Source organism: Pipistrellus hanaki (assembly GCF_964339955.1).
Source record: "Pipistrellus hanaki genome assembly, chromosome: 2".
Lineage (NCBI taxonomy): Eukaryota > Metazoa > Chordata > Mammalia > Chiroptera > Vespertilionidae > Pipistrellus > Pipistrellus hanaki.
The window spans coordinates 199,183,025-199,208,527 of NC_140504.1; the positions used below are offsets into that span (position 1 = coordinate 199,183,025).

The 25,503-nt window shown below is 63.3% G+C and overlaps 2 protein-coding genes across 2 annotated transcripts in view; both read right to left on the reverse strand.

Moving 5' to 3' along the window:
• TNFRSF14 (TNF receptor superfamily member 14) overlaps nucleotides 1-1,862 on the reverse strand; it is a gene marked incomplete at its 3' end in the record, with an annotated part of 24,503 nt that extends 22,641 nt beyond the window's left edge. Inside the window, exons 1-3 of the mRNA XM_084871331.1 lie at nucleotides 1,690-1,862; nucleotides 558-666; nucleotides 5-246 (exon numbers count right to left, since the gene is read on the reverse strand). Coding sequence (XP_084727457.1) covers nucleotides 5-246; nucleotides 558-666; nucleotides 1,690-1,758 — 420 coding nt within the window. The 5' untranslated portion in view covers nucleotides 1,759-1,862. The remainder of the gene's footprint in view (nucleotides 1-4; nucleotides 247-557; nucleotides 667-1,689) is intronic.
• Nucleotides 1,863-6,326: 4,464 nt separating this feature from the next.
• Nucleotides 6,327-11,091, reverse strand: LOC311616499 (ubiquitin conjugation factor E4 B-like). Its single transcript, XM_084871909.1, has one exon. It carries the CDS (start codon nucleotides 10,358-10,360, stop codon nucleotides 6,842-6,844), a length of 3,519 nt encoding a protein of 1,172 aa, XP_084728035.1. The 5' UTR covers nucleotides 10,361-11,091; the 3' UTR covers nucleotides 6,327-6,841.
• Nucleotides 11,092-25,503: the final 14,412 nt, after the last annotated feature.

Genomic DNA, 25,503 nt, shown 5'->3' on the forward strand with positions numbered 1-25,503 from the left:
GGACAGCAGAGGGTGGGGGAGGCGGACAGCAGAGGGAGCGGGAGGAGGACAGCAGAGGGTGGGGGAGGCGGACAGCAGAGGGAGCGGGAGGAGGACAGCAGAGGCCCGGGGCTCGCTCACCGGGGTCACAGACGCGGCAGGGCAGGCACTCGCGCAGGCCGTTGAGGTGTGCGGTGAAGGTGCCGGGCGTGCAGGGCGCACACACGGTGCCCGCGAACTCCCCACACGCCTCCCTCACGCGGTAGCCTGCGGGAGGGCGCACTCAGGGTGGGGCGCCCCACGCAGGTGTGACCCTCCCCGCACCCACCGCTGTTCCTGGGCCACAGTGAAGAGGGGGCCTCGGGGACTCAGAGGCCTGGCCCGGAGACCCCTCTCCCGGCCTGAAACGGGCTGCCCACCAGGCCCCGCCCTCCTCCCCGGAGCAGTGGGGGGTGCTCCAGGCCTCCCATGAAGGGGTGCGGGGAGCAGAGGGCTCCAGGCCAGGGGAGGGGGATTCCTGCCCCAAGCACAGCCCGCCCCCCGCACCCCCGGGTGGGCCCTTGCAGAGCAGCACCCACCTGGCCTGCACTTGGGGCAGCACACGGCCCCCGTGGGGAACTCCTCCTCTTTGCACGAGGGCACGGCCAGCACGAAGGGCGGGGCTCTCAGGAGGAGAAGACACAGGGCCTGAGGGAGACGGCGGGGCCGGGCCTCAGTCTCCCCCTCCGGGAAATGGGCGCCAGTGGCCCGTGTCCTGGTCCTGCCCTGCCGGGAGCGGACTGGTGGGGCCCAGGACAGGGCGGTCTATAGAAGACCCTAAGTCCATGGGGTGGAGCCCTGGCCGGTGTGGCTCAGTGGATAGAGCGTGGGCCTGCGGACTGAAGGGTCCCTGGTTCGATTCCGGTCAAGGGCATGTGCCTTGGTTGTGGGCACATCCCCAGTGGGAGGTGTGCAGGAGGCAGCTGATCGATGTTTCTCTCTCATCTATGTTTCTGGCTCTCTATCCCTCTCTGTTCCTCTCTGTAAAAAAATCAATAAAATATATTTTTAAAAAAATCAATAAAATGTATTAAAAAGAAAGAAAAAAAAAAGAGCACATGCCCAGGTTGCAGGCTTGATCCCCAGTAGAGGGCGTGCAGGAGGCGGCCGATCAACGACTCTCATCATGGATGTTTCTATTCACTCTCCCTCTCCCTCCCTCTTTAAAATCAATAGAAATATATATATGTGTATATATTTTTTTTTAAGGAGCCTGGTGTGGGGACGCTCTGTGTGACCTCTGACCCCCTGGGCTCAGGGCAGTGGGGCCCCCGCCCCTGGGGAAGCGTTGGGGAAGCGTGCCCCTGGGGTGCCCTCTGGCCGGTGTGGGTGCTCTGACCCCCTGGGAGCCCAGGGTCCGGGCGGGCACAGCTCTGGGGGCCTCTGGCCTGCCGGCGTCAGGCAGGGGCTGGGAGGGGCGGGCGGCCTGCGGGCAGAGGGCTCCTCCGTATGAGCCTGGGGCCCAGCGGCTCCCTCTCCCGGACGGGCTGCGGGTGGAGATTCCCCTGAGTGTGTGTGTGTGGGGGGGGGGCGGGGGGGCAGGGCTCGGTCTCTGTGGGGGGGTCTGCCCTGGCCGTCCCCCAGGCCCGTGGCCAGGGCCGTGCGGCGGGGCTGGCGCCGCCCCACCAGGCTGCTGGGCGCCCCCGCAGGGGCCTCGCGGCCTCGACTCACCAGGCTCAGGAGGTCGGTGGAGGGCGTGGGGCTGCAGGGAGCTGGCCCCCAGCCAGGCAGACGCTCCATGACCCCCTCAGGGATCCGTCACTCCCGGGCGGCCGTCTCTGGGCTCCTGCCAGCGGGACAGACAGACGGCAGAGCCATTCTCGAGACCGCGGCGCTGTGGCGGGCAGTCCCAAAGAGAAAGTGAAAGATCCTGTCACAGCACTCTGGGCGGGCGGGGCGAAGCCCATGGCGGGCTCCCAGCGCCCAGGAGAGCGGCCGGCAGGCAGAGCTGTTCTCTGGCCCCGCTCCTGTCCGGGAGCCCCCCCCCCCCCCGAGTTTCCAGCAGAAGTGGGCGCCCCCCAAAGCACAGCTCGCTCCCCCTGTCGCTCCGACCCCAGGGAGCTGACCCCATTCTCTGAGCTCAGTGACCTGGGCACCCACACCTGCCAGAGGGCACCCCAGGGGCCAGTGGGTCCCCCTGGAGCACCCTCAGGGGCTCCCCACCATGTTCCCTGCAGGGGGTGGGGCCGGGGACTGGGGCTCAGGGAGACGGCCGTGCCCGGGGCTCCCGGTGCAAACGGGGCTCAGAACCAAACCCTCCCTCGTTGTCCTCGGGAGAGCCCCCCCGCCCCCGCCCTCCCTGCACCCCGCGGCCTCCGGACCGGGGCCCCTGTGGAGGCCTGGGCTGAGACCGTCCCTCAGAGGCAGGCTCAGGCTCGGGGGCTCCAGGGGGCAGCCACCCCGTCCCCGATGTTGAGGGGGGGGGCAGGGACGTCCCCTGAGGTGGGGAGGTTGCAGGTGGGGGTTTGGGGTGGGTGCACTGGAGCGTCCCGAACTCACACCCCCTAGACTGGGCCTGGGGCGCCTCACCCCCTCCCTCCAGGCCCCTGGTCCGGTCCCACCCCCACTCAGTCCCCCCTCCCCTCAGTCCCCTCTCCCCTCAGTCCCCTCTCCCCTCAGTCCCCTCTCCCCTCGGTCCCCCCTCCCCTCGGTCCCACCCCCACTCAGTCCCCTCTCCCCTCAGTCCCCCTCCCCTCGGTCCCCCTCCCCTCGGTCCCCCTCCCCTCGGTCCCCCTCCCCTCAGTCCCCCTCCCCTCGGTCCCCCTCCCCTCGGTCCCCCCTCCCCTCGGTCCCCCTTCAGTCCCCCCCTCCCCTCGGTCCCCCCTCCCCTCGGTCCCCCTCCCCTCGGTCCCCCTCCCCTCGGTCCCCCTCCCCTCGGTCCCCCTCCCCTCGGTCCCCCCTCCCCTCGGTCCCCCTCTCCCCCTCGGTCCCCCTCTCCCCTCGGTCCCCCTCCCCTCGGTCCCCTCTCCCTTCAGTCCCCTCTCCCCTCGGTCCCCCTCTCCCCTCGGTCCCCCTCCCCTCGGTCCCCTCTCCCTTCAGTCCCTCTCCCCTCGGTCCCCTCTCCCCTCGGTCCCCCTCCCCTCGGTCCCCCTCCCCTCGGTCCCCCTCCCCTCGGTCCCCCCTCCCCTCTGGCCCCCTCCCCTCCCCGCTCCGTTTCCCAGATGCTAGCAGACCTTGCTCGCCAGGCTCCCAGCGGCCGGCCCGGAGGGGGCCCGGCTCCAGGGGCCGGTGAGGTGGGCGGAGGCCAGGGTGAAGGAGGATGTGGTCAGCTGCCGGGATGGTCACGGGGCCTCGGAGGACCCCGGGGTGATCACAAGCTACTTCTTCCCCTCCCTCCTCCCCGACACAGTAAAATGACATTAAAAACAGCCCGGGAACCGAAACCCGTGTGGCTCAGTGGACAGAGTGTCGGCCTGCGGACTGAGGGGTCCCGGGTTCGATTCCGGTCAAGGGCATGGACCTTAGTTTCGGGCACATCCCCGGTAGGCGGTGTGCAGGAGGCAGCTGGTCGATGTTTCTAACTCTCTATCCCTCTTCCTTCCTCTCTGTAAAAAATCAACAAACTATATTTAAAATAATAATACTAAATAAATAAATAACAATAAAAACAGCGCGGCCCTCACCTCCTCATGCACCTGCTCGAGGAGACGGCACCCGCCCTCACCCCTCCCTCCACGTCCGTCCGTCCGCACGTGGGAGGCGGGCGGCGGAGGCCGTGTCTCCAACCACGTGTTGGGCGGCCTGTGGGAACTGTGGGCCCAGACCGGGGCCTGTGGTTTCGGGCGAGGCCTCCTGTGCAGAGGGCAGCAACCGCCGGAAGCAGCCGTCCGTCCGGGAGCTCAGGGTGCAGAGAGGCCCGCCCCGCCCTCAGCGACGCCCCCAATTCAAGGCCTGCGCTCCCCTCCGGGTCAAAGGCTGGGGCTGCAAAGGGGGCGCTGCTCCCACTGAAGGCACTGAGGTCATGCCCCCCCATTCTCTCCAGAAAGCCCTGGGGGGAGGGGACAGGGGAGGGGGAGAGGGGGGAGGGGAGGGAAAGGGAAGAGGGGGAGGGGAGGGGAGGGGGAGGGGAGGGGGAGGGGAGGGGAGGGGAGGGGAAGGGGAGGGGAGGGAAGGGGGAGGGAGAGGGGAGGGGGAGGGGAGGGGGAGGGGGAAGGGGAGGGGAGGGGAGGGGAGGGGAGGGGAGGGAGGGGAGGGGGGAGGGGAAGGGGAGGGGGAGGGTTGAAGGGAAAGAAAGGAGCCGGAGGAGGAAGCTCTGGGAAGGCGTGTCCGCGGCCCAGACGGACCCGCGGCCCCGGGACTGTGGTGGGAGCCAGGCGGCCCTGACCTAGAGGGGAGGAAGGGGCGGGTGCCTTCCAGGAAAGCAGGTCGATGCAGAGATTCTGTGAGTCAGTCACGGGCGGTCACCCAGGAAGTCCCTCTAGGAATTCCAAGCGGGAAACCCACCCGGGGGTGCCCGGAGGCGTTCTGGGAAGAGAGACTGGTGGAAACAACCTAAATGTCATCGATGGAGCCACAGGGCTGGCCCGGCCCTGGGCCCCGGCCAGGCACCCACACAGCCCGGGCCTCGGCCAGGCACCCACATGGCCCGGGCCCGGCCCTGGGCCCCAGCCAGGCACCCACACGGCTGGCCTGGCAGCCTGGCCCCGGGGCCGGTGGAGCCGCCTGGAGTTGCTGGCACACGGGCGGCCTCAGGGTCCAGGGGCCGGAGGTCAGGGCCGGGGGCCAGGCAGGGGCGCAGGCAGCCTCCGGCGAAGAGGGAGCTGCAGGCCGCGCCCCAGGAATCGGTTCTCTGAAACCAGGTCCCGGCGGCCGGCTGGTGGCTGAGCGTCCACCACTGAACCAGAAGGTTCCATTCCCGCTCAGGGCGCAGGCAGCCGACCCTGATCCTCTCTCATCGTGGATGTTTCTCTCTCTCCTTTCCTCTCTGGATTCAATTAAAACGTATTTTTAGCACTAGCCCGTGTGGCTCAGTGGATACAGCGTCGGCCTGCGGACTGAAGGGTCCCGGGTTCGATTCCTGGTCAAAGGCACATGCCTGGGTTGTGGGCTCAGTCACCATTAGGGGGCGTGCAGGAGGCAGCCGACCAGTGGTTCTCTCTCATCATTGATGATTCTATTTCTCTCTCCCTCTCCCTTTCTGTCTGAAATCAACAAAAATCAGGAAACATAAGGAACAAGCCGTGTGTGTAAAGCATAAAACCCCAGCGCCGGCCGGAGTGTCGGGCGGGGGGACAGGGCGTCCTGGCCAGCGGAGGCGCGGCCGGCAGAGACGCAGAGGCAGGCACACCGGTGGGCGGGCTGTCCCCAGGCAGAGGCCCGACCGGATCCGCCCTCGACGCCCAGAAACCAGCACCGAGGAGGGAGTGCGCGACCGACCGGAACGGCTGACGCTCGCGGAGGGGCTGCGGGGCCGGGAGGACGCGACGCCGGAGAAACAGCGAGCGGCTCGGCGGTCTGAGGGGCGCCTTCTCTGCGAGCAGACGACAGGGTCCCACACGAAGCCGAGACCCGACGGGGGCCACGTATGAAGACACACGTCAGGGCTGGTGGACAGACACGCACGGGTCCAGAGACACGGGCACCTCTGCAGAGGAATCCGGGGAAAGCCCACGCGCACCCGCACCCCACGGTAGAGACCGCAGAAGCCACGCTGAGGCCTGTGGGCGGCCACCATGGCCTCCACCGGCAGAGGCCCGCCCCGGAGCCAGCAAGGCTGGTGACCCTTGAGTCCTGGCAGCGCGCACCCCCCGTGGACCCCACTCCCTCTCCGCCGGGTGCCGGGTGCCGGGTGCCGGGGTGCTCCCTCGGGGACAGGCCGCCGCCCCGAGTCCCGGACGTGGGGCGCCCGGGCGCAGGCACCGCTGGGGTGGGCTCTTCGGTGAGCGGCTCGGAGAGGAACCCCGGCTCCCCTCTCTCCGACGGCCAGGAGGCAGGAGGCGCCCAGTGAGCCGGGTGTTAGGAGCCGCTGACTGTGCACTGCCCAGAGGGAGGTGTCCTTTTCCAGATCCCTGAGCTGCACACACAGGCAGTCCCCCCCGTATCCACCGTTTGGAGCCTCTGTGCCCGCAGATGTCACGGAGGGCTCTGCGAGTGACTGTTAGACCGTTGTAACTGGAATGCATCATGAGCTTGCTCGTGGCATAAGGACAGGGAATTCATTATTATTTTTTTTTTTTCTGAAAATATCTTGCCTTTTTTATTAATCATGTCATCTAACACCAATTAAAAAAAAAATATGTGAATATGATATAAAAATACGATCCTGGGATTAACACTTTGTTGCAGGCACAGTTATCTCACAGAATATATGTTTGGAGAGCCAGGGAAAGGAATTTATTTTTGTTTTTGTTTCTCTTAAAAAAAATCCACAGCAGTGCAAGTTGGGGCAGGAGGAGGAGGGAAGGGGAGAGATTCTTTAGCAGCAAAATGTCCAAGGTTCTCTAATCACAATCAAATCAATGGATATTGAATTTAGGGGGGGGAAAGGTGGAGGGGATGCTGCCCAAACCCATTCATTATCAATCACTAAAAACTTCCGCTGCGAAAGCCCCAAACTGTGACATACGAAGGACGCGCTTCGTTACACCAGCCGTCAATCAGCGTGTCCCTCGAGCTTTTGACAGGTCTGTCATTAAATATATGTACAGGAAGTGGGCTCCGTCTCGGGCGTGTCCTCGCCGGTGGCCACCGCGTGGTCGCGTTGGGTGGGCTCTCGGTGTCCTCGCCACGCCTGGCCGCCACGTGTGGAGAGCGTTTCGCCACAATGCTGCCGCTACTGCCGCGCTGGCTGTGGCTGCTGCGAGCAGAGGGTGGACAGGGACGTTTAATGGTCACTGTTCTTCTCTCGCATCCAGGCGTGAATCTGCTCTTTCAGCTCTGGCACTGGCTCCAGCATGCTCTCGGTCAGCATCTGCCGGTTGAAGGGGTCGGTGGGGGAGTTGAGCAGGTGCCGCAGAATGATGGAGCGGTCCATGATGGTGCCGGAGGGCAGGCGCACGGGGTCAGTCATCAGAGTGTCCATCAGAGGGTCTCGGAACTCGTCCGGAGCGTCGCTGTAGTCGATCTCGGCGCGTGCATTCTTGGCCACTATCTCCTCCACCTTCTCGGCAAGGAGTTTAAACTTCTCTATGGCGATGGTGGATTTGATCCCTGCCTTCCGCATCTTCGAAATTACTTCTTCAAACAACTCTTTGCTATAGGATCTCTGGTCGTCGGCGATGGCTTTGGCGAACCGCGGACAGTCCAGCTGCAGGTAAATGTCTGTCAGCTGGTCCAACAGCTTCTTCGGTTCGAAGCCGTACTTCTCGGGGTTTTCAACTTTCAGGTCCCGGCACTTGGGACCGCAGAGTTGCTGGAGATTGAAGTTCAGCATTGCAGCCAATCGGGGTCCAAGTTCCGGCCTGAGGAAGGGCTTCTGGACCTGCTTGGTGAGGATGTGGAACATGTCCACCGTCTCCGTCGCCAGGGCGAGATAGGAGCGCGACACCCGCTCGTCCTGCGCCAGCTGGGACTGCCGGGCCTGCTGCTGGTCCCGGGGCAGCTGCTCCCACTGCTCCTTGTTCTTCATCTCCTCCTGCACCTCGTGGATCCGCTTCAGGGACTCCAGACTTTCGTCGAGCAGAAAGGTCGTGTTGTTGATCAGCATGTTGATGTAGCGGACAAACTGCTTCCCAGAGCTGAACTCCTCCATGAAGGTACCGTGGTGAGCTATGTTTTGCCAGAGGCTTTTAAAAATGGTGCTGATGTGGTAGCGGATGGTGAACTTGTCATAGAACTCGCTGGTCGCTCCAGTATGCTCGACATCCGTGTAAAACTTCATCAGGGACGGGACCAACAGTTTGGTGGAGAGAGGGTGGTTCTCGATCATTTCGAAGAATTTCTGGGTCCGTGGCTGCACAGCAGGGTTGGTCATAAACATGACTTCCACCAGTTTGGCCACCAGGTACGGGTTTCGGATGTAGTTCTGGTTGCACAACATCACGACGAGGAACATCACAATATCCTGAGTGCAGGGCTCGTACAGCACCTGAGGCGAGTATTGTACAATAAAAAATAAAAATTCAGCAACATCTTCTACATAGAACTCAGGCAACGCTGCAAACGCCTTGGGGACGTCTGAACTGAGAGGCAGTGTTACGTCGGGGTAGGCGGGGTCCAGGATGCGGAGCAGCAGCTGGATGAGAAGGCCATAGAAATTCAGACATCTTCGCAGAAAGCTCTCGTCAAGTAGCCCAGCGTCAGCGCAGGCCTTGCATCGTACCAGTTTCTTCAGCTGCGTTTTGCAGCGCTTCAGCATTTCCCGGTGTCTGGTTGCCAGTGGGGAATCTTTCCATTGGCTTTCGTTATTTTTCAAATCCTCCACGGTTCTATTGAGCTCCCGGATGGCCCGGAGCCTGCGGATGTAGCGCCGGCAGCTCGGCAGGATGGAGAGGTGGTGGGCGTGCAGGGTAAGGAAGAAGCATTCCGTAGGGAATTTCGGCTCAGAAAATGGAGGCTGATCTCCATAGAGTTCCGCCAGCCATTCCTTCACGTCCTCCATCATGGCGTTCACTCTGGTCTCATCGATGGGCAGAGTGATCCGACACCTCGGGTGGAATATATACGTGGGGTCAACCGTCTCTAACTTGATCTTGGTACTGAGTTGCTGCAGCACCCAGAGGAAATTCAGCATGAATCCATCTGTAGACACCAACCTGTCATCTGTCTGCATCTGTGCTTTTTTCATGTTGGCATTGACGACGGCAGCCATGTAACTGAGGGCCGCCTCCCGGGTTTCACCATTTAGCAGAATACTGTGCAGAGTCTTGAAGAGCTCTTGCCTTCCCAGCTCCAGGTAATGCTGCAGTGACTGGCTGACCACACGGGTGTTTTCCAGGGTAATAGCAGGCCCTGAGAAATACTTTTCAACCACTTTAGCGTCATCTTCTGCGAAGACCGAGAAGCTAAAAAAAGACCCCAAGTAAGAGAGTCTCTGCAGCTCCCGCCCAGACCCCGGGCTCAGCGACTTAGGCAACCACAACGGCAAGGAAGCCACCAGATTGCACACGGGGTGTGTCTTCCCAAACTTGGTTTCACAGAGCTCCCCCAGCGCCATGAGGGGGTATTTAAAGTAGTCACTTTCCAGGGAGCACTCTTTGGCAGCAAGCGCCAAGCCTTGTAAAATGGGGATAAAGATCTGCTTGAACACTTCTTCATCCTGGTGAGTGGTTCTCACCAGCTCTTGAATGAAGCCGTATGGGAGATTCCTACATAGCATGTACGGCACCAGGAGGGACGGCTGCTGCATGGACCTGGGCTGAGTAAGGGAGCCCTGCAGCACTAACGCAGTGTGCGATATGCACTGGGAGCGGATGTTGCTCAGGAGCTGGCTGACCGCTGGCTGGCTGCACATCTTTGGTGCTTTTTTTTCCTCAATTCCAACTCGGTCAAAACACTCGATGAGGTAGTTCAGCATATCTGTCTCTTTGCAGGTCTCGATGGCGAAATGGTCACTGTAGGAATCCCAAGAACTCGCCCCACCACAGGCTCCGAAGCTAGACATAGAGCTGGCGCCAAAGGACCCCACGCTGCAGAACATGGGGCTCGTCCCGGGGCCCGAGCCAGTGTTCAGGGGGAGGTTCCTGTCGGGTGACCGAGCTGCCGCGGCGATAGGCTGGGACGTGGCTGTCAGACTGGCGAACGGGTTTTCGTCTCTAGTCTGAGTGGACATCATTAGCACTTCCATTAAAATCTGGCCAATCAAGTCCTTAAAATCAGAGAACACTTCTTTTGGGTTCTGCTTAAATTGCGCAGAGAGAGAAGAAAGAAAGATGACATCTCTGTCCCGGTCCTTCCAGGAGACACGAAAGATCTTACAGACCAGCTGTAAGGCCTGCTCTTGAGACACTTCCGAACCCGCCGACGGCTCCTTGTCGCTGAGGCTCCTTTTTTCTCGTCGATCATTCTCATCCACTTCCATATTTTCAATTCCTGAATCCACATCCACCTGGGACATGCTTTTCTCACAAGAGACACCGTCAATATCCATGCTCTGGGAACGGGAGAGAGACTGCGACTGCGTTTCAAGGCTATTGGAGGGCGAGCTGCTGAGAGAACTGACTCCTTCACTGCTCTGGCTTCGATGGGCCACTCCTGATGCACCGATGGGGGAGGTAGCTGGGGTCATGTTGTGGACATTGAGACCGAGGCTCTGGGAGGGGCCGGGGGCTGAGGCCGCCATGGGGGGCCCCGGAGGGTTCTCCCTCTGGGGAGAGGTGAGCGGGGTGGTCGGCTGGGAGGTCTGTCCACCAGCAAGTCGAGCCAGGCGCCTCCGCCGGATCTCATCAGCGCTCAGCTCCTCCATCGCTTTCCTCTTAATGGTGAAAGGCGTTCAGGGAGAGATCCTTCTGGGTTTTTGTGGGCGTTTTTTAGATCGGGGCGGGAGGAGAGTGGAAGGTGTCCGTCGGGCTGTCTGGGCCCCCGAACGGGGGAGGTCTCAGAATTGCATAGTCAGAGGTGAACAAACGAGAACACACGAGGCACGGAACTGCCCTGGCGTCGGTCCCTCCGATCGCCCCGGAGACGCCTCCAGCCGCCGGTGCCCCGAGCACGGCCTCCTCGGGCCGCCACCGCTGCGGCCGCGGGGCGGGTTACCTTAGGGCGCCGCCGCCTCCCCGCCGCCCAGGCTGCCCAGGCCGGGAGCTCCGTCCCCGCCGCGCCGCGTGCCCCGAGCCCGGTGTGTCTTCGTGGCGGTGGCGGTGGCAGCGTGGCAGCAGCCGTGCTTCCTCCAGATCCCGCTTCCCCCCTGCCCTTCCTCCTCGCGGGGGACTGTTCGACTGCAGAGTGGACGCCCCGAGGGCGGGCGACCCCCAGAGCCGCCCAGGCAGCGCCAGCAGCGGAGGGGAAGCCCCTCCCTCCCGCCCCGAGCAGGCCGGCCACGCCCCGCCTCCGCGCCGGAGCCGGGCCGCGGGAGGAGGAGGAGGACGGGGCTCGCGATGCTCCTGCCGAGAGCGTCAACCCCGCTGGCCCGCCGCCCCTACTCTCACCCCCGCGCCCCACCAAGTATTATTCATCAAAACAACAGGGCGGCCATCTTTGAAAGTATTATTTTTTTTTTAATAAATTTTTATTGTTCATATTATTACAAGTGTTCCTTTCCCCCCCTTCCCACCCCACCCTCTGCCCTTTCCCCACTCCCCATTGTCCTCATCCATAGGTGCACAGTTTATGTTCAATCTCTTCCCACATCCCCCTCTCCCCTTTTCCCCAAGAATCTACAGTTCACTCCCCTTCCATACCTCTGATTCTATTATATTCAACAGTTACTATTGTTCATCAGATTTTTTTTTTTAATTCCCTTGGTTTTTAGATTCACTTGTTGATAGTTACGTATTTGTTGTTCATAATTTTTATCTTTATTTACTTTCTCTTCTAAAAGAACCCCCTTCAGCAATTCATATAATTCTGGTTTGGTGGTGATGAACTCCTTTAGCTTTTTTTTATTAGTGAAGCTCTTTATCTGACCTTCGATTCTGAGTGATAGCTTTGCTGGGTAGAGTATTTTTGGCTGTAGGTTCTTGCTATTCATCACCTTGAATATTTCTTGCCATTCCTGTCTGGCCTGCATGGTTTCTGTTGAGAAATCAGCTGACAATCGTATAGGTGCTCCTTTATAGGTAACCACCTGCTTAGCTCTTGCTGCTTTTAATATTCTCTCTCTGTCCTTTGCTCTTGGAATCTTAATTATGATTTGTCTTGGTGTGGTCCTCTTTGGATTCCTCTTATTTGGAGTTCTGTGTGCTTCCTGGACTTGTAAGTCCAATTCTTTCCCCAGGTGGGGGAAGTTTTCTGTCACTATTTCTTTCAGTATGTTTTCGATATCTTGCTCTCTCTCATCTTCTGGGACCCCCATGATTCTGATGTTGGATCGTTTGAAGTTGTCCCAGAGGTTTCTTACATTATCTTCAATTTTTTGGATTCTCTTGCCTTCTAGCTTCTGCAGAGGAGTGTCTTCTGGCTCTTTATGTTCCAAATCTTTGACTTGATTCTTGCGATCTTCTATTCTGTTTTTAGGACTCTGTATAATATTTTTTATTTCAGACAATGTATTCTTTATTTCTTGTTGATCCCTTTTCATATCCTCATAGGTCTCATTTATTTCATCGGCCTTTTCTAGGATACTCTTGAAAAACCTTATAAGTGTGGTTTTGAACTCTATATCCAGTCGCTTTTTGTCCTCCATTTCTTTCGTTTGTGATCTATTTGGTTTAGGCATTTTCGCAGGTAGCTTTCCTGATGGGGCGGGGTTTCAGGGTGGAGCCTACAGCCTTGGCTTCCGTCAGCCCCGCCCTATGCGACTCCTGAGACTCAGGCTCCTTCAGTACTTGTTGCAAGTGCCTCTGAGAGAAAGGTGCCCTCGATTTTCGCCTGCTGCCGAACTGTCTATGCTCTCCCCCAATGAGCCCGGTATTGGGGTTCAGTTCAGTTGGAAGTGGAGTTGGAGGTGGCGTTCAGAGCAGTCTGGAGCCCCTGTCTCCTTCCCGCCAGGGCAGGCCTACGGCACAGCTGGCTGGCCCTTCTCTGCGCGCAGTGTGCTCGCCTCTGGGACCTCCTTTCGCTGCTTCCCCGGGTTCCGCCTTACAGCCCAGCTCCCTCTGGATGAGCCTGGGTCCCCAGGGTCTGGCCTAGAACGGGGGTTCAGAGCAGTTGGGGGCCCAGCACAGTCGGAGTGTTTATCTCCTTTCCGCTAGGGAACGCCAGCCAGGCACTCGGCCTCCCTCCTCTCCGGCTCCGTCCTCTCCGCGCGCCGCGTGTCTCCGTACCTTGGGCTTTTACAGCTCCTCCGCGCTTCCTTCTGGTTTTCTCCTTGCTTCTCGTTGTAGAATTTCCAGTCAGTCGACTTTCCTGTAGTTCTGGGTAATGTCCATTTTATATTTTAGTTGTATTTTATTGAAATTGTTGCGTGTGGCTGCGGCTAGGTGCCTACCCGAGCAGCCATCTTGGATTCTCTCTTCATTATTATTTTTTAATATGCTTTATTGATATTTTTTTTACAGAGAGGAAGGGAAAGGAATAGTGAGAAACATGGATCAGCTGTCTCCTGCACACCCCCTACTGTGTGTGTGCCTGTGTGTGTGTATGTGCATGTGTGTACATGTGTGTGAGTGTGTGTGAGAGTGTGTGTGTATGAGAGTATGTATGTGCATGTGCTTGTGTGTGTGTGTGTGTGTGTGTGTGTGTAGGGGCTTCTTGTGTGGATGGGGGTAGGGAGGAGGGGTGGGGAAAGGGGGAGAGGTGGGTGGGGGAGGGGGAGGGGGAGGTGGGGTGGAGTGGGGGGAGGGGTGGGGAAAGGGAAGGGGAGGGGGAGGGAAGGGGAAGTGGGGGGGAGGGGTGCCAAAACCACCTCCACCTCCGGTGGCCTCCTTTGCATCCTGTGGGTTTTACGCCAGCTCCAGCTCGCTTTACATTTACAAGAACAGACTAATCTAGAACTGAATTAGTGTTCACGGCCGGTGAGGCCGGCCCAGTACAGCCCTGGGGGGGGCGGGAACCGTGGTTCCGCAGAAGGTGGGTGGGTGGTTCCTGTCTACTGCACCACCCTGTCCCACTTCCGCTGGCCCGGCCTCCCACGCCCTCAGCCCCGGTGGGGAATCAGAGGTGAGCCAGCCGGCCCCTCTGCCTCCAGGGCTCGCAGCCCACACTCGGGAAGCACCTGCTGTGCAGGGGGGGGGGCACGGTGGGCGTGGAGGCCGCGCCCTCGGGGGTCCTGCTGGCAGGTGGGGTGACTAGGACCCTCAGTGCCGTCCACGGGAGAAGCCTCACGCCTGCGGAGAAGCCTGTGGGTTTAGGGAGCCACTGCCCACGCCTGTGGGAGGACAGCCCAGCCCTGCGGCTCCCGAGCCACAGGCAGCTCTTTGGCCCCCGGAGTGTGGCTCTTCCACAAAACACCACGGCCTGGGCGCGTCTGTGCAGATGAAGTGGCGTTAGAAGACGTTTGAGTTTAAAAACTTTAGCTCTCCAAAGAAATGTGCATCATTGGGCTGTTGATGTTCGGCTCTGAGGACCAATGAGTTCCCGACCACGGCCCCAGCCGATGGACAAAGGCTCCGGGCACCGCAGCTGTGCCGCTTGCTTCATTATTTGTTTAAAAATGTGTTTAGCCCTGACCAGCGTGGCTCACTGGATAGAGCATCGGCCTGCGGACTGAAGGGTCCCAGGTTCGATTCCGGTCAAGGGCATGCACCTTGGTTGTGGGCACATCCCCAGTGGGGAGTGTGAAGAGGCAGCTGATGGATGTTTCTCTCTCGTTGGTGTTTCTAACTCTCCATCCCTCTCCCTTCCTGTCTGTAAAAAAAAAAATCAATAAAATATATTTTTAAAGTATTTTTATTGATTTCAGAGAGAGGGAGGGAAAGAGAAACATTCACGAGGAGGGAGAGTCATGGATCTGCCGCCTCCCGCACGCCCTGGGCCGGGGCCTCTGCCCTGACCGGGAGCTGAACTGTGACCTCCTGGTCCTTCGGGAAAACTGCTGTTTGAACTGCCCTGTCATCCTCGGCTCTCATTCCGCAGGTCAGCTCTGCTCTGCTTAGACTGTAAAATAACCTGTTTTCTAGCTTGAACAGAAGAGATAAGCTTAACTGTCTGACCCTGCAAGCGAGGCGTCTAACGGAGACGCTGACACTGGTGCCAGGTGCCGGTACAGATATGTACTCAAGGTCACAGGTGTCTGTGTAGATATGACATGTGTGTTAGCTATGACATGCACTCAAGGCTGCAAATCGTCTGTAAAAGTAACTGACACAGGACCCAAAAAGATGATGATGATAATAATAATAATAATAATAATAAAAATAGAGAGAATGTGCCAAAACCGGTTTGGCTCAATGGATTGAGCGTCGGCTTGGCGACTGAAGGGTCCCCAGTTCGATTCCGGTCAAGGGCATGTACCTTGGTTGCAGGCATATCCCCAGTAGGGGGTGTGCAAGAGGCAGCTGATCAATGACTCTCTCTCATTGATGTTTCTAACTCTCTATCTCTCTCCCTTCCTCTCTGTACAAAATCAATAAAATATATATTTTTTAAAAAAAATAGAGAGAATGCTCCCTCTTTGGGGGTCAGCACGTGACAGGCCTCTGCTCAAGATGACTCCGGACAAGCCGGTTCCTGCAGAGTCTGGTCCAGCCCGCTGACTGCGACAGAACGGTTCATAGGTGGGCGCTCACCCTCTGCGCCAGGCTGGCCGGGCCAATCGGTGTTTTATAACCTAAAAGCAGGGCTCCGCCCGGTGTTTTATATCCCAAACCTCAGGGCGCCACCCCTGGGCCTGCAGGACCTGGCTCCCTGAAGCCCATGGGTGACAGACCGGGAGGCGGGAGAGAGCAAGGCAGGGACTCCGATTGGGCGAAAGTGAAGTGACGGACACGCCCCCCTCAGGGCGGGCATGGGCACCTGTAGTCTCCCGACCTGCCCACGGCATGGCCGGCTCGGGGAGGTCAGGACCGACCTCTGCAGGGAAGGTCTGCCTCGGACGGGAGGGCCACGGGCAGCTCCGTTAACGAGCTGTCACTCCTCGCCCTCCTGTGGAGCTGTCACTCCTCTCCCTCCTGTGGGCTGGTCCGTCCCCGGTGTGAGGCCGCCACGGGCCTCCCTGCGCCGGCCGGCGGAGCTGTGGGAGGGGCACCTGGGCGGGCGGCCAGGACCCCCGAGCAGCGTGGCTGACTGCTCTGCCGCCGGCCTGTCCCTCTCCCGGCTCTGCCTCCCCGGAGGGCCGCGGGGACCAGTGTCCGCCTTTTCCAGGAGTGGGCCCGCCCCACGTGGCCACCAGGGGGCAGCAAAGCCCTGTGCTCGCTCTTCTGGCGCCTGTGTGTGCGTGTGTGTGTGTGTGTGTGTGTGTGTGTGCGTACGTGTGCGTGTGGCCTGCACACCTTCAGGGAGGGGTGGGTGTGGGTTTGGGCCCCCCTCCCCTTAGGACTGTCTGCCCTCTGTCCCTGCTGTCCTGGTTCAGGGCCCAAGACCATGGGACCCTCCACCTGCGGCCACGCTGGTTGAGGGGTGTCTCTGGGGGATTCGGGGGACCAGGAAGAGGGGTGCTGGGAGGAGCCACCCCTGCTCTGCTCAGGCCCTGCAGCCCAGTCACGGGTGCGGGGCCAGGAAGGTAGGGCTGACCCCACTGCGGAGGGTGCCAGCCACCCCCACCCCGTGTCCTGGCGCCACCCTGGGCCTGCAGGGCCCAGCTCCTGGCTCACTCATCTGTAAAGTTGGGGGGCAGGGGGCGGGCTGGGTGCCAGGGAAGAGGCCAGCAAGGCAGGGTCCAGCCCTGGGCACAGTGCCCCCTCCCAGGAGGCCTGGATTCCCGCCCCCTGCTCTGGGCAGCCGTCCTGGGTCTTAGAGGTGCTGTCGGCCTTGGGGGACAGTACAGGGGATGGGGACGAGGGGCTGGGGCTGCGGACAGAGACCCGGTGGAGGCTGCAGACTAGCACCCTATTCCAGCTCCCCAGGGTCCAGGCTGGGCTGGGTCCTGCAAATCTCAGCACCCCAGCCCACCCCCCACTTCCACATGAACCCCCAGGCCTCCCCTGGCTGGGAGAAGCGGGGGTCCAGCTGTGGCCTGGCTGGCTGACCAGGCAGCCCCACTGACACACACACACACACACACACGCACACACGCCCTGCAGGCCAGGCTGCAGGGAGGCACTGCCCCAGCCTCCGCCCTCCGCCTGGGCAGCCTCTGCCCTCCACAGCCTTTGTTACCTGCCAAGCCCTGGCCCCGGACCCTCCTCCAGGGGGAAGGACAGGGTGGGGGTGGGGGCAGGGAGGGGGAAGGACGGGGTGGGGGGCAGGAAGGGGAGCCCGCTCACAGCTAAGGGCCAGCCTGTCCCAAAGCTGGGCTGCTGGCCTCGCCCTGGCACTGGGCTTCAAGTGGGAGGGGAGCCCCAGCTGGTTTGGCTCAGTGGATAGAGCATCGGTCTGCAGACTGAAGGGTCCCGGGTTCGATTCCAGTCAAGGGCATGTGCCTTGCCTGTGGGCACATCCCCAATAGGGGGTGTGCAGGAGGCAGCTGATCGATGTTTCTAGCTCTCTAGCCCTCTCCCTTCCTCTCTGTAAAAAATCAATAAACTATATTTTTAAAATAAAAACAGACGGAGGAGACAGTCCCTCCCCAGAAGGACGCTGAGGGCCGCAGGGCCGCCTTCCCCGGTCCCTCCGAGGCGGACGCCACCCGTGTGGGGCCGGGCGGGCGGAGTTGCACCCCGGGAAGCGGGCCTCTGCAGCGCCCCCCACCCCCGGGAGCCGCCCGCGCCCACCCCGCCCGCGCCCCCTCTGCCCCCGGTCCCATCCAGTGCAGAACCAGAACCAGAACCAGAACCAGAACCAGAACCAGAACCGGCCGCGCCGCGGGCTCCCTGGGGAGGGCGAGGGGGACCCGCCCCCAGAGCGCCCTGCGGGGCACGGCCACCCGATCTTCGCTGGGTGCGGGTGGGTGGGGGGCCCCGCCTCTGGGTCCGGCTCTCACACCCAGCAGAGCAGCACCCCCTCTTCCCCCCAGCCCCCCAAGTCCCAGCGCTGCCGGGGGCAGAGGCTGGGGAGGGGTCCTGGCACCCGCCTCCCTGTCCTGTGGGCGCCAGCTGGGTCCCCACGGCCCCTCTGTCCCCGCCTGTCCCCCCACCCCCCGGGGCCCCGGCCCCCCTGCTGCCGGCCCCCCGACTGGAGCTCCGGCCGGTGACCCCGTGGCTGCAGGGCCACAGGGAGGGCGTCTCCCCGGAGCTGCCAGGGTCTGCCCTTCGGGGGGCTGTGGCCCCTGAGAACCTCCTCCGGCTCTGGACACCCCGGAGTCCCCAGCACCTCCCCCAGGAGGCCCCCCCTCCTCCAGGAGCGCCCCCCCCCTCCAGGAGCCCCCCTGTCTGCTCCCTGCCCCGGGCTGGGCCCATGGGACACATCACCATCCGCTCGCTGGGCTGTCGGACACACACACCCCGACCAGGGCCAGGGATTGAACCTGCAACCCAGGCATGGGCCCTTGACCAGGAATCGAACCCGTGACCCTTCGATGCATGGACCAGCGCTCTAACCACTGAGCACACTGGCCAGGGCAAGACCTGGTCTTTTTATGTTTTTAATATACATAATTTCAGAGAGGGAGAGGGAGAGAGAAACACCAATGATGACAGTCACTGCTTAGCTGCCTCCTGCACGCCCCCTACTGGGGATGGAGCCTGCCAGCGGGCACGTGCTCTGGACAGGAACCAAACCTGGACTGTTCGGTCCACCGGCGGACACCCTACCCACTGAGCCGCACCGGCCAGGTGTTTCAGGCAGCGGACTGGACCGTCGGGGCCCAGGGGAGAGGCAGGGCTGCTGTGCGTCTCAGAAGAGGAAGCTGGGGTCGGAGGAGGCCCCCACCCCTCGCCCACCCTGTCAGCGTGCGTGTGTGTGTGTGTGTGTGTGCGTGCGTGCGTGTGTGTGTGCGTGTGTGTGTGCGAGTGTGTGTGTGCGCGCGTGTGTGTGCGTGTGTGCGTGTGTGCGTGTGTGTGTGTGCGTGTGCGTGTGCGTGTGTGCGCGCGTGTGTGCGTGTGCGTGCGTGTGTGTGCGTGTGCGTGCGTGTGCGCGTGTGCGTGTGCGTGCGTGTGCGTGTGCATGTGCGTGTGTGTGCGTGTGCATGTGCGTGTGCGCGTGTGTGCGTGTGCGTGTGCGTGTGTGCGCGCGTGTGTGTGTGCGTGCGTGCGCGTGTGTGTGCGTGTGTGTGCGTGCGTGTGTGCGCGTGCGGGCGCGTGTGTGTGTGCGTGTGTGTGCGTGTGTGCGTGTGTGTGCGTGTGTGCGTGTGTGCGTGTGTGTGTGCGTGTGTGTGTGCGTGTGCATGTGCGTGTGCGTGCGTGTGTGTGCGTGTGTGTGCGTGCGTGTGTGTGTGTGCGTGTGTGTGTGTGTGCGTGTGCATGTGCGTGCGTGTGTGCGTGCGTGTGCGTGTGTGCGCGTGCGTGTGCGTGTGTGCACGTGTGTGTGCGTGCGTGCGTGTGCGTGCATGTGTGTGTGTGCGCGTGTGTGCGTGTGTGTGTGCATGTGTGTGTGTGCGTGTGTGTGCGTGTGTGTGTGCGTGTGTGTGTGTGTGCGTGTGTGTGTGTGTGTGAGACGCTGCAGGCGGGGGCGGGGAACAGCACAGGCGGCGCTGGCAGGATGAGGCCAGCACGCGCGGCGGGCGGAGCGCAGCCCGTGGCGGCACCGGCTCAGCAGCAGGACGGGAAGGTGCCCCAGACCGGTGCCCGGGACCTGGGGCTGTGCCAGGCTCGGCGGCCGGTGCCAGGTCCCTGCCCAGGGCCCCCAGGGTCCTCGGGACGCAGGCCTGGCCCCGTGTGGCCCGCGCGGCCCGGGTGGCCAGGTACGCGGCTGCCCGCTGCCGCCAGCCGCGGCCCTGAATGGCCGGAGCCTTTTGTGGGCGAGCAGCTGGCGGCCTTTGTGCGGCCGTGGGAAAGCCCGCCGGCTCTCAGCCCTCAAAGCCGGATTATCTCCGCCAGGACACCTCCCAAGGACGTCCGGACGGGGAGGGGCCGACCAGAGGCCCTGCCCGCCCGGCCCGGCCCGGCCCTGTGCCGGCAGGAAGGTCCCTGAGCGAGGAGACCCCCAGACACCCCCCCGCCCCGAGGCCAGCTGCCCACACCAGGCGGGGTACAGGGAGCCCCCATCCCTCCGGGCTGTCCCTCCAGGGTGTGGGGGCCCTGGCCCACGGGGGAATGGTCAGCGGAAGGGCCTGCTGGGGGCTGACAGCCCCCTCCCTCCCCTCCCCCTCCCAGGGCAGGTCCATGGCGGGGGCTGCTCTGGGCCTGGATGGGGAGGGGGGCAGGAACGCACCCTTAGTTAGCACCTGCTGCATACAGGCTGAGCGGGACCTTCTTCCGGACCAGCTCAGGGTTCTGAGAGGGGAAGTGAGACCACATGTGCCCAGGCCCAGCGCAGGGGACAGGCCACACGGTCCCCGGTGCCCTGTGGCCCCAGCACCCCAGGCTTCCTCTGCACCGCCGGACGCAGGCGGGGTCACCACCCAGCTCGCTGAACGAAGGGGGGCGGACCCCCAGGGCGGGCAGAGCCAGGCAGGCCCGCAGGTGACAGACGGTGACGCCAGCGGCGGCACGCCCAGGGGGCCTGGATGCTCTGCCTCTATCGCTCCCTTTGTCCTCAGCACAGGCCAGGGAGGAACTGCTACCAGCCCATTTCACAGATGGAGAGACTGAGGCCCTGAGTGCAATGTCTGAATGCCAAGGCCGGGCCGTCCGCTAGGACAGAGGACTGGAATCCCAGGGCAGGGGCTGGCCCACAGAGACCTCTCCAGGCCCAGAGCCGTCTCTGCCTCGGGAGGTGGGCTCCAGAGACCGAAGAGGAGCCCGGGGCACTGGCTCTGTGGCTGAGCGTCGGCCTAGGAACCAGGAGGTCCGGGTTCGATGCCCAGCCAGGGCACAAGCCTGAGTTGCGGGCTTGACCCCCTGCGTGGGTGTGCAGGAGGCAGCCCATCCACGATTCTCTCTAATCACTGATGTTTCTCTCTCTCCCTCCCCCTTCCTCTTAAAAAAAAACAACCCTAACTGCTGTGGCTCAGTGGATAGCGTCGGCCTGTGGACTGAAGGGTCCAGGTTCCGTTCCGGTCAAGGGCATGGACCTTGGTTGTGGGCACATCCCCAGTTTCTCTCTGTCTCTCCTCCTCCCCCCCACTCCCTAAAATCAATAGGAAAATGTCGGGGTGGGGGTGGGGGTAACAAACAAGCAAAGATCAGCCAGGCCAGACCCTGAACCAGGCCTGTGGGGGTGAAGCAGACACAGTGGGGGGCGGGGGGCGGAAACCAGGCTGGGCACCCCCAGGAGCTGAACTTGGGGTGGGGGAGCTGGGTGCTTTAGGACAGCACCAGGCTCTGCAGGTGCAGAGCAGCCAGGCCCTTGGGTGCGGAGCTCTGTGGGTGCGGGAGGGAAGGTTCCCGGCCGGGGAGAAGCACAGGGTAGAAGGGGGAGGGCAGCGGCCCCCTCTGCCCTCACCCAGGGGCAGCCTGGGCTCAGCCCCGGCCAGCAGCGGGGCCTCGGTGCGCTCACTGTGCAGCGGGCGTGGGGCGCTCCGCCTGGGCGGGGGCCTCCCACAGCAGCCCCCACAACGAGAAGGGGCGGGCAGGCGCCTGGGAGGTGGCACAGAGGGCCGGCAGCACAGCCACAGCGAGGCCGGCCGGATGGTCAGCGGAAGGGCCTGCTGGGGGCTGACAGCTGGGGCGGGTTCCGGAAAGGCCTTTGGCTGAGGGAAATCAGCCGTCAGTGAAAGAAAGACAGCGCACGATCCCACTCGTCTGTGGGTGATAAAGAACGTGATAAACTGACGAACGAAGAGATGCAGAGGCAGTAAAGCAGCGGGCTGTCCAATGACGGCGGGAAGGCTGGGGAGAGGCGGGAGAGAAGAGACCGACCGAAGGACTTGTGTCTTCACAGAAGCACCCAACGGACGCCCAGCACCGGGGTGAGGGCATGTGTAGGGGGGCAATGGTAAGATGTGAACACATGTAATACCTTCATAAAAATTAAAAAAGCCGAAACCGGTGTGGCTCAGGGGATAGAGCGTCAGCCTGCAGACTGAAGGGTCCCGGGTTCGATTCTGGTCAAGGGCATGCGGGCGCATCCCCAGTAGGGGGTGTGCAGGAGGCAGCTGGTCAATGATTCTCTCTCATCGATGTTTCTAACTCTCTCTCCCTCTCCCTTCCTCTCTGTAAAAAGTCAATAAAATATATATTTTTTAAAAATGGAAAAAACACATGAAAAGGTCCCGCCGTCCGTCTCTGGGACCGAGGCCGGCCCCGCTCCTTGTGTCCAGGCCGCGTCCGGGGTGGGGGCACCGGCCGGCCCCGTGGGGTCAGCTCTGGAGCTGACCTGTGACCTTCCTCTCAGCCCACGGCACACAAGAGCGTGTTCTCCGGGGATTTGTTCCAACTTTCCAAACTGTGAAGCCACCCTGGCCGGGCGGCTCGGTGGTTAGAGCGCGGCTGGGTCAGAGGGTCCGATCGGGCCCAGGGCACGGACCTCGGACCCCGGTTGCAGGCCCCTCCCTGGCCCTGGTCCCGGCGGGCAGGAGGCAGGTGCCTCTCTCACATCGATGTTTCTTCCTCCACCCTCCCTGAGTCAGGGGGAACAGCCTCGGGCGAGGATTAAAATTAATAATAATAATAATAACAATAATAATAAAGAAAATGTGGAGCCCTCGGGGGCAGAGGCAGCCCCCCTCACCCCTGTCCTAAGCCTCCAACCCCCCAGACCTAGTGGGTGGGCACGGACGCCACCGGCTCACAGACTAGGAAACTGAGGCACGGAGCGGGGTCACCCCGGGTAAGACTGCCTGGGGTTCCTGCCCCCTCGCCCCTGCCCCTGGCTCTGGGCATGGACCCCCAGCCTGGAGGCGAGCGGGCAAGGGGGGTAGGGGGAGGGGGTTGCAGGGCTGGGGGCTGTGGCTCTGGGAGAATGGGGGGCTGTGGCTCTGGGGGGCCTGTGGCTTTGGGGGGCTGTGGCTCTGGGAGGATGGGGGGCTGTGGCTCTGGGGGGGCGGGGGCGCGGGGGGCTGTGGCTCTGGGGGGGGCTGTGGCTCTTAGGGGGCAGGGGGCTGTGGCTCTGGTGGGAGGGGGGCAGGGGGCTGTGGCTCTTAGGGGGCAGGGGGCTGTGGCTCTGGGGGGCAGGGGGCTGTGGCTCTTAGGGGGCTGTGGCTCTCAGGGGGCTGTGGCTCTCAGGGGGCGGGGGGCGGGGGCTGTGGCTCTTGGGGGGACGGGGCTGTGGCTCTGGGGGGCAGGGGGCTGTGGCTCTGGGGGGGCTGTGGCTCTCAGGGGGCGGGGGGCGGGGGCTGTGGCTCTGGGGGGCCGTTCCCACGCTGGCGGGCGGAGCGTGCCTGGGGCATTAGTGCCGCCTGTGCCTCTGAATGGAGGGCGGCCGCGGGGGGCGGGGGCGGGGCGCCGCCCAAAGGCCATCTGCCCGGGCTGGGGGCGGTGGGAACGCGCTGCTCCCTGACTCAGGGTTAGCCGGCTCCGGAGAGGAGGGGGAGAGGGGCGGGCAGGGGGAGGGGGAAGGGGGCGGCCACGTGGGCGGTGAGGCCTGGGAGGGGTCCGGGTGTGGGACCCGCGGGCCCCCGAGTTCCCACCGCCCCCTCGGCGCCCTCCGGCCACCGGCCACCGGGGAGCAGGCCCGCCGGGCTCCAGCGCCCCAGCCTGGCCGGCTCCGCGGGCTGTGGCCCGGGGGACCCGCCTGGAGGCAGGAGCGCCCGGTGGGGGACGCCCTGCTGCACCCACAGCCCGCCGGGGGCCCAGCCCGGTCCTGGGAGGAGGAGTGGGGCTGGGGTGCAGAGCTGGGCCGCCATCCGGGGCCAGGCCCCCGAGTCACAGGTCCGCACCCCAAGTGTCCCATTTCTGCGGCTCACCCAGCGGTCCCAGCGGCCCCACCACGGTCCGCACGGGGCCCAGCGGCCCCACCGCGATCCCCACGGTCCCAGCGGCCCCACCGCGGTCCCCACGGTCCCAGCGGCCCCACCGCGGTCCCCACGGTCCCAGCGGCCCCACCGCGGTCCCCACGGTCCCAGCGGCCCCACCGCGGTCCCCACGGTCCCAGCGGCCCCACCGCGGTCCCCACGGTCCCAGCGGCCCCACCGCGGTCCCCACGGTCCCAGCGGCCCCACCGCGGTCCCCACGGTCCCAGCGGCCCCACCGCGGTCCCCACGGTCCCAGCGGCCCCACCGCGGTCCCCACGGTCCCAGCGGGGTCCCCTTGGATCCCAGCGGCCCCACCACGGTCCCCTCGGACCCCAGCGGCCCCACCACGGTCCCCTTGGATCCCAGCGGCCCCACCACGGTCCCCGCGGTCCCCACGGTCCCAGCGGCCCCACCGCGGTCCGCACGGGGCCCTATCCACGCTGCAAGCCCGTCCCTCTGGGCTCTGCGCTGCCCGCCCAGCGGGTGACCGGCTAGCCGCTCCTGCTGGAGGCGGTGCACAGGCTGCGGGCAGTGCCCCCTCAGCACCGGGGCCCTCCGGAGAGCCGCCAGGAGAAACTGCGGGACCCACATCCCGGGACTGTGGGCACCTGGGCCTCTCCCCTCCGGCTCCGGGGGGTGCCCACCCTGTGCTCTCCACACGCAGGGTCCCCAGCCCCCTCGTCCAGGCCCCAGGCAGGGCCCAGCCTCGGCCGCGCAGCCAGGTGCCTGCTGCCGGGACAGGGCCCACGGGGCGGGAGGGCACCAGAGCCCGGTCTGGCCAGGGTGCAGGGAGCTGAGGCTGAGGCTGGGGGGGGGCTTCCTCCCGCCTCTCCGTGGTGCCCAGCCCCCAGCCCCCATGGCGGGGGCTGAGCAGGTTTCCCTCTCTGCTGGGCGGCTCAGCCAGAGGCGGCGGTCCGGGGGCCCTGGGGAGCCGCTGGGCTGTGCCTCTGCCCTGTGTGGCCTCCTGCCCCCCCCCACCCCCCTCTCCGTCTGCACCTGGGCCTGGCCCTCGCTGTGCCCGCTCCCTGTGTGCTGCCGGGTTCGAGCCTGCGGGGGGAGGAAGGCAGTGTCCCCAGGTGCCCAGCTCTCCTGGGAACCCAGCCCTCCATGCACCCACTCAGTGCGCACCCAGACCCACACACACACACACACCCCGCCTCCCTCTGCTGCTCGGGAAGGAGAAAGGCAGCCTCCGTGGGTTCGGGTTTGGGTTCGAGTCCTCGCTGTGGCCTCAGCAGCCTCACTGCACCCAGCGCCAGGGTTAGGAGGCCCGTGCCTGCCCCTCCCGGCTCTGCCCTGACCCATGCTGTGCCCGCTCCAAACGGCTGCTGGCATCTACCTGGCACCCACTGGTCAGGGCACACGGCCAGGCCGGGCTGCCCAGCCTTGTGACCCGCTCCTGCAGTGGCTGGGCGCAGGGACCCTGCCTCGCAGAGCTGGCTAAGTGGTCAGACTGCGGGCACCCCGGACTCTCACCCCACAGCTCCTGCGGGGTCCCCAGGGAGAGACCCACCCCTAACCCCAGGCAGACCGGGCGCCCACGGCCAGCCCCCCAGGCAGCAGGCTCCCTCTGACGCCGCGGGGTCCAGGCTTGTGGGCAGAGGCGGGCGGCATTGGGCTGGCCGGTCCCTCTCCCGCCGCCGTGTCTGGTCCCGCTCACCGGCGGCTCTCCCGCCCTCACAGGGCCTGGCTGGTGGGGGGATGGCTGGTGTCCCCGCCCGGGAGTCACTGAGGCCTGGGGGACAGCATTGCATTGGGGGGTCAGGGCCAGGCCCATGCCCATGGCGCCGAACTGCTGCAGCCCCACCATCACTCGTGTTTAAATTGTTTGTATGTTTCTGTTGATGTCGGAGAGGAAGGGATGGAGCCGGCAGCCGGGCCTGTGCCCTCACCTCCTGCCTCACAGGCAGACGCTCAGCCAGAGCCCCGCGGCTGGGCTCCACATTTAACTTTGCTTTTTTAAAAATATATTTTATTGTTTTTGTTTACAGAGAGAGGGAGAGGGACAGAGAGCTAGAAACATCGATGAGAGAAACATCGAC

Excerpts from the sequence above, each read along its gene's own strand:
- LOC311616499 (XM_084871909.1), bottom strand. The coding sequence starts at position 10,360 with ATGGAGGAGCTGAGCGCTGATGAGATCCGGCGGAGGCGCCTGGCTCGA.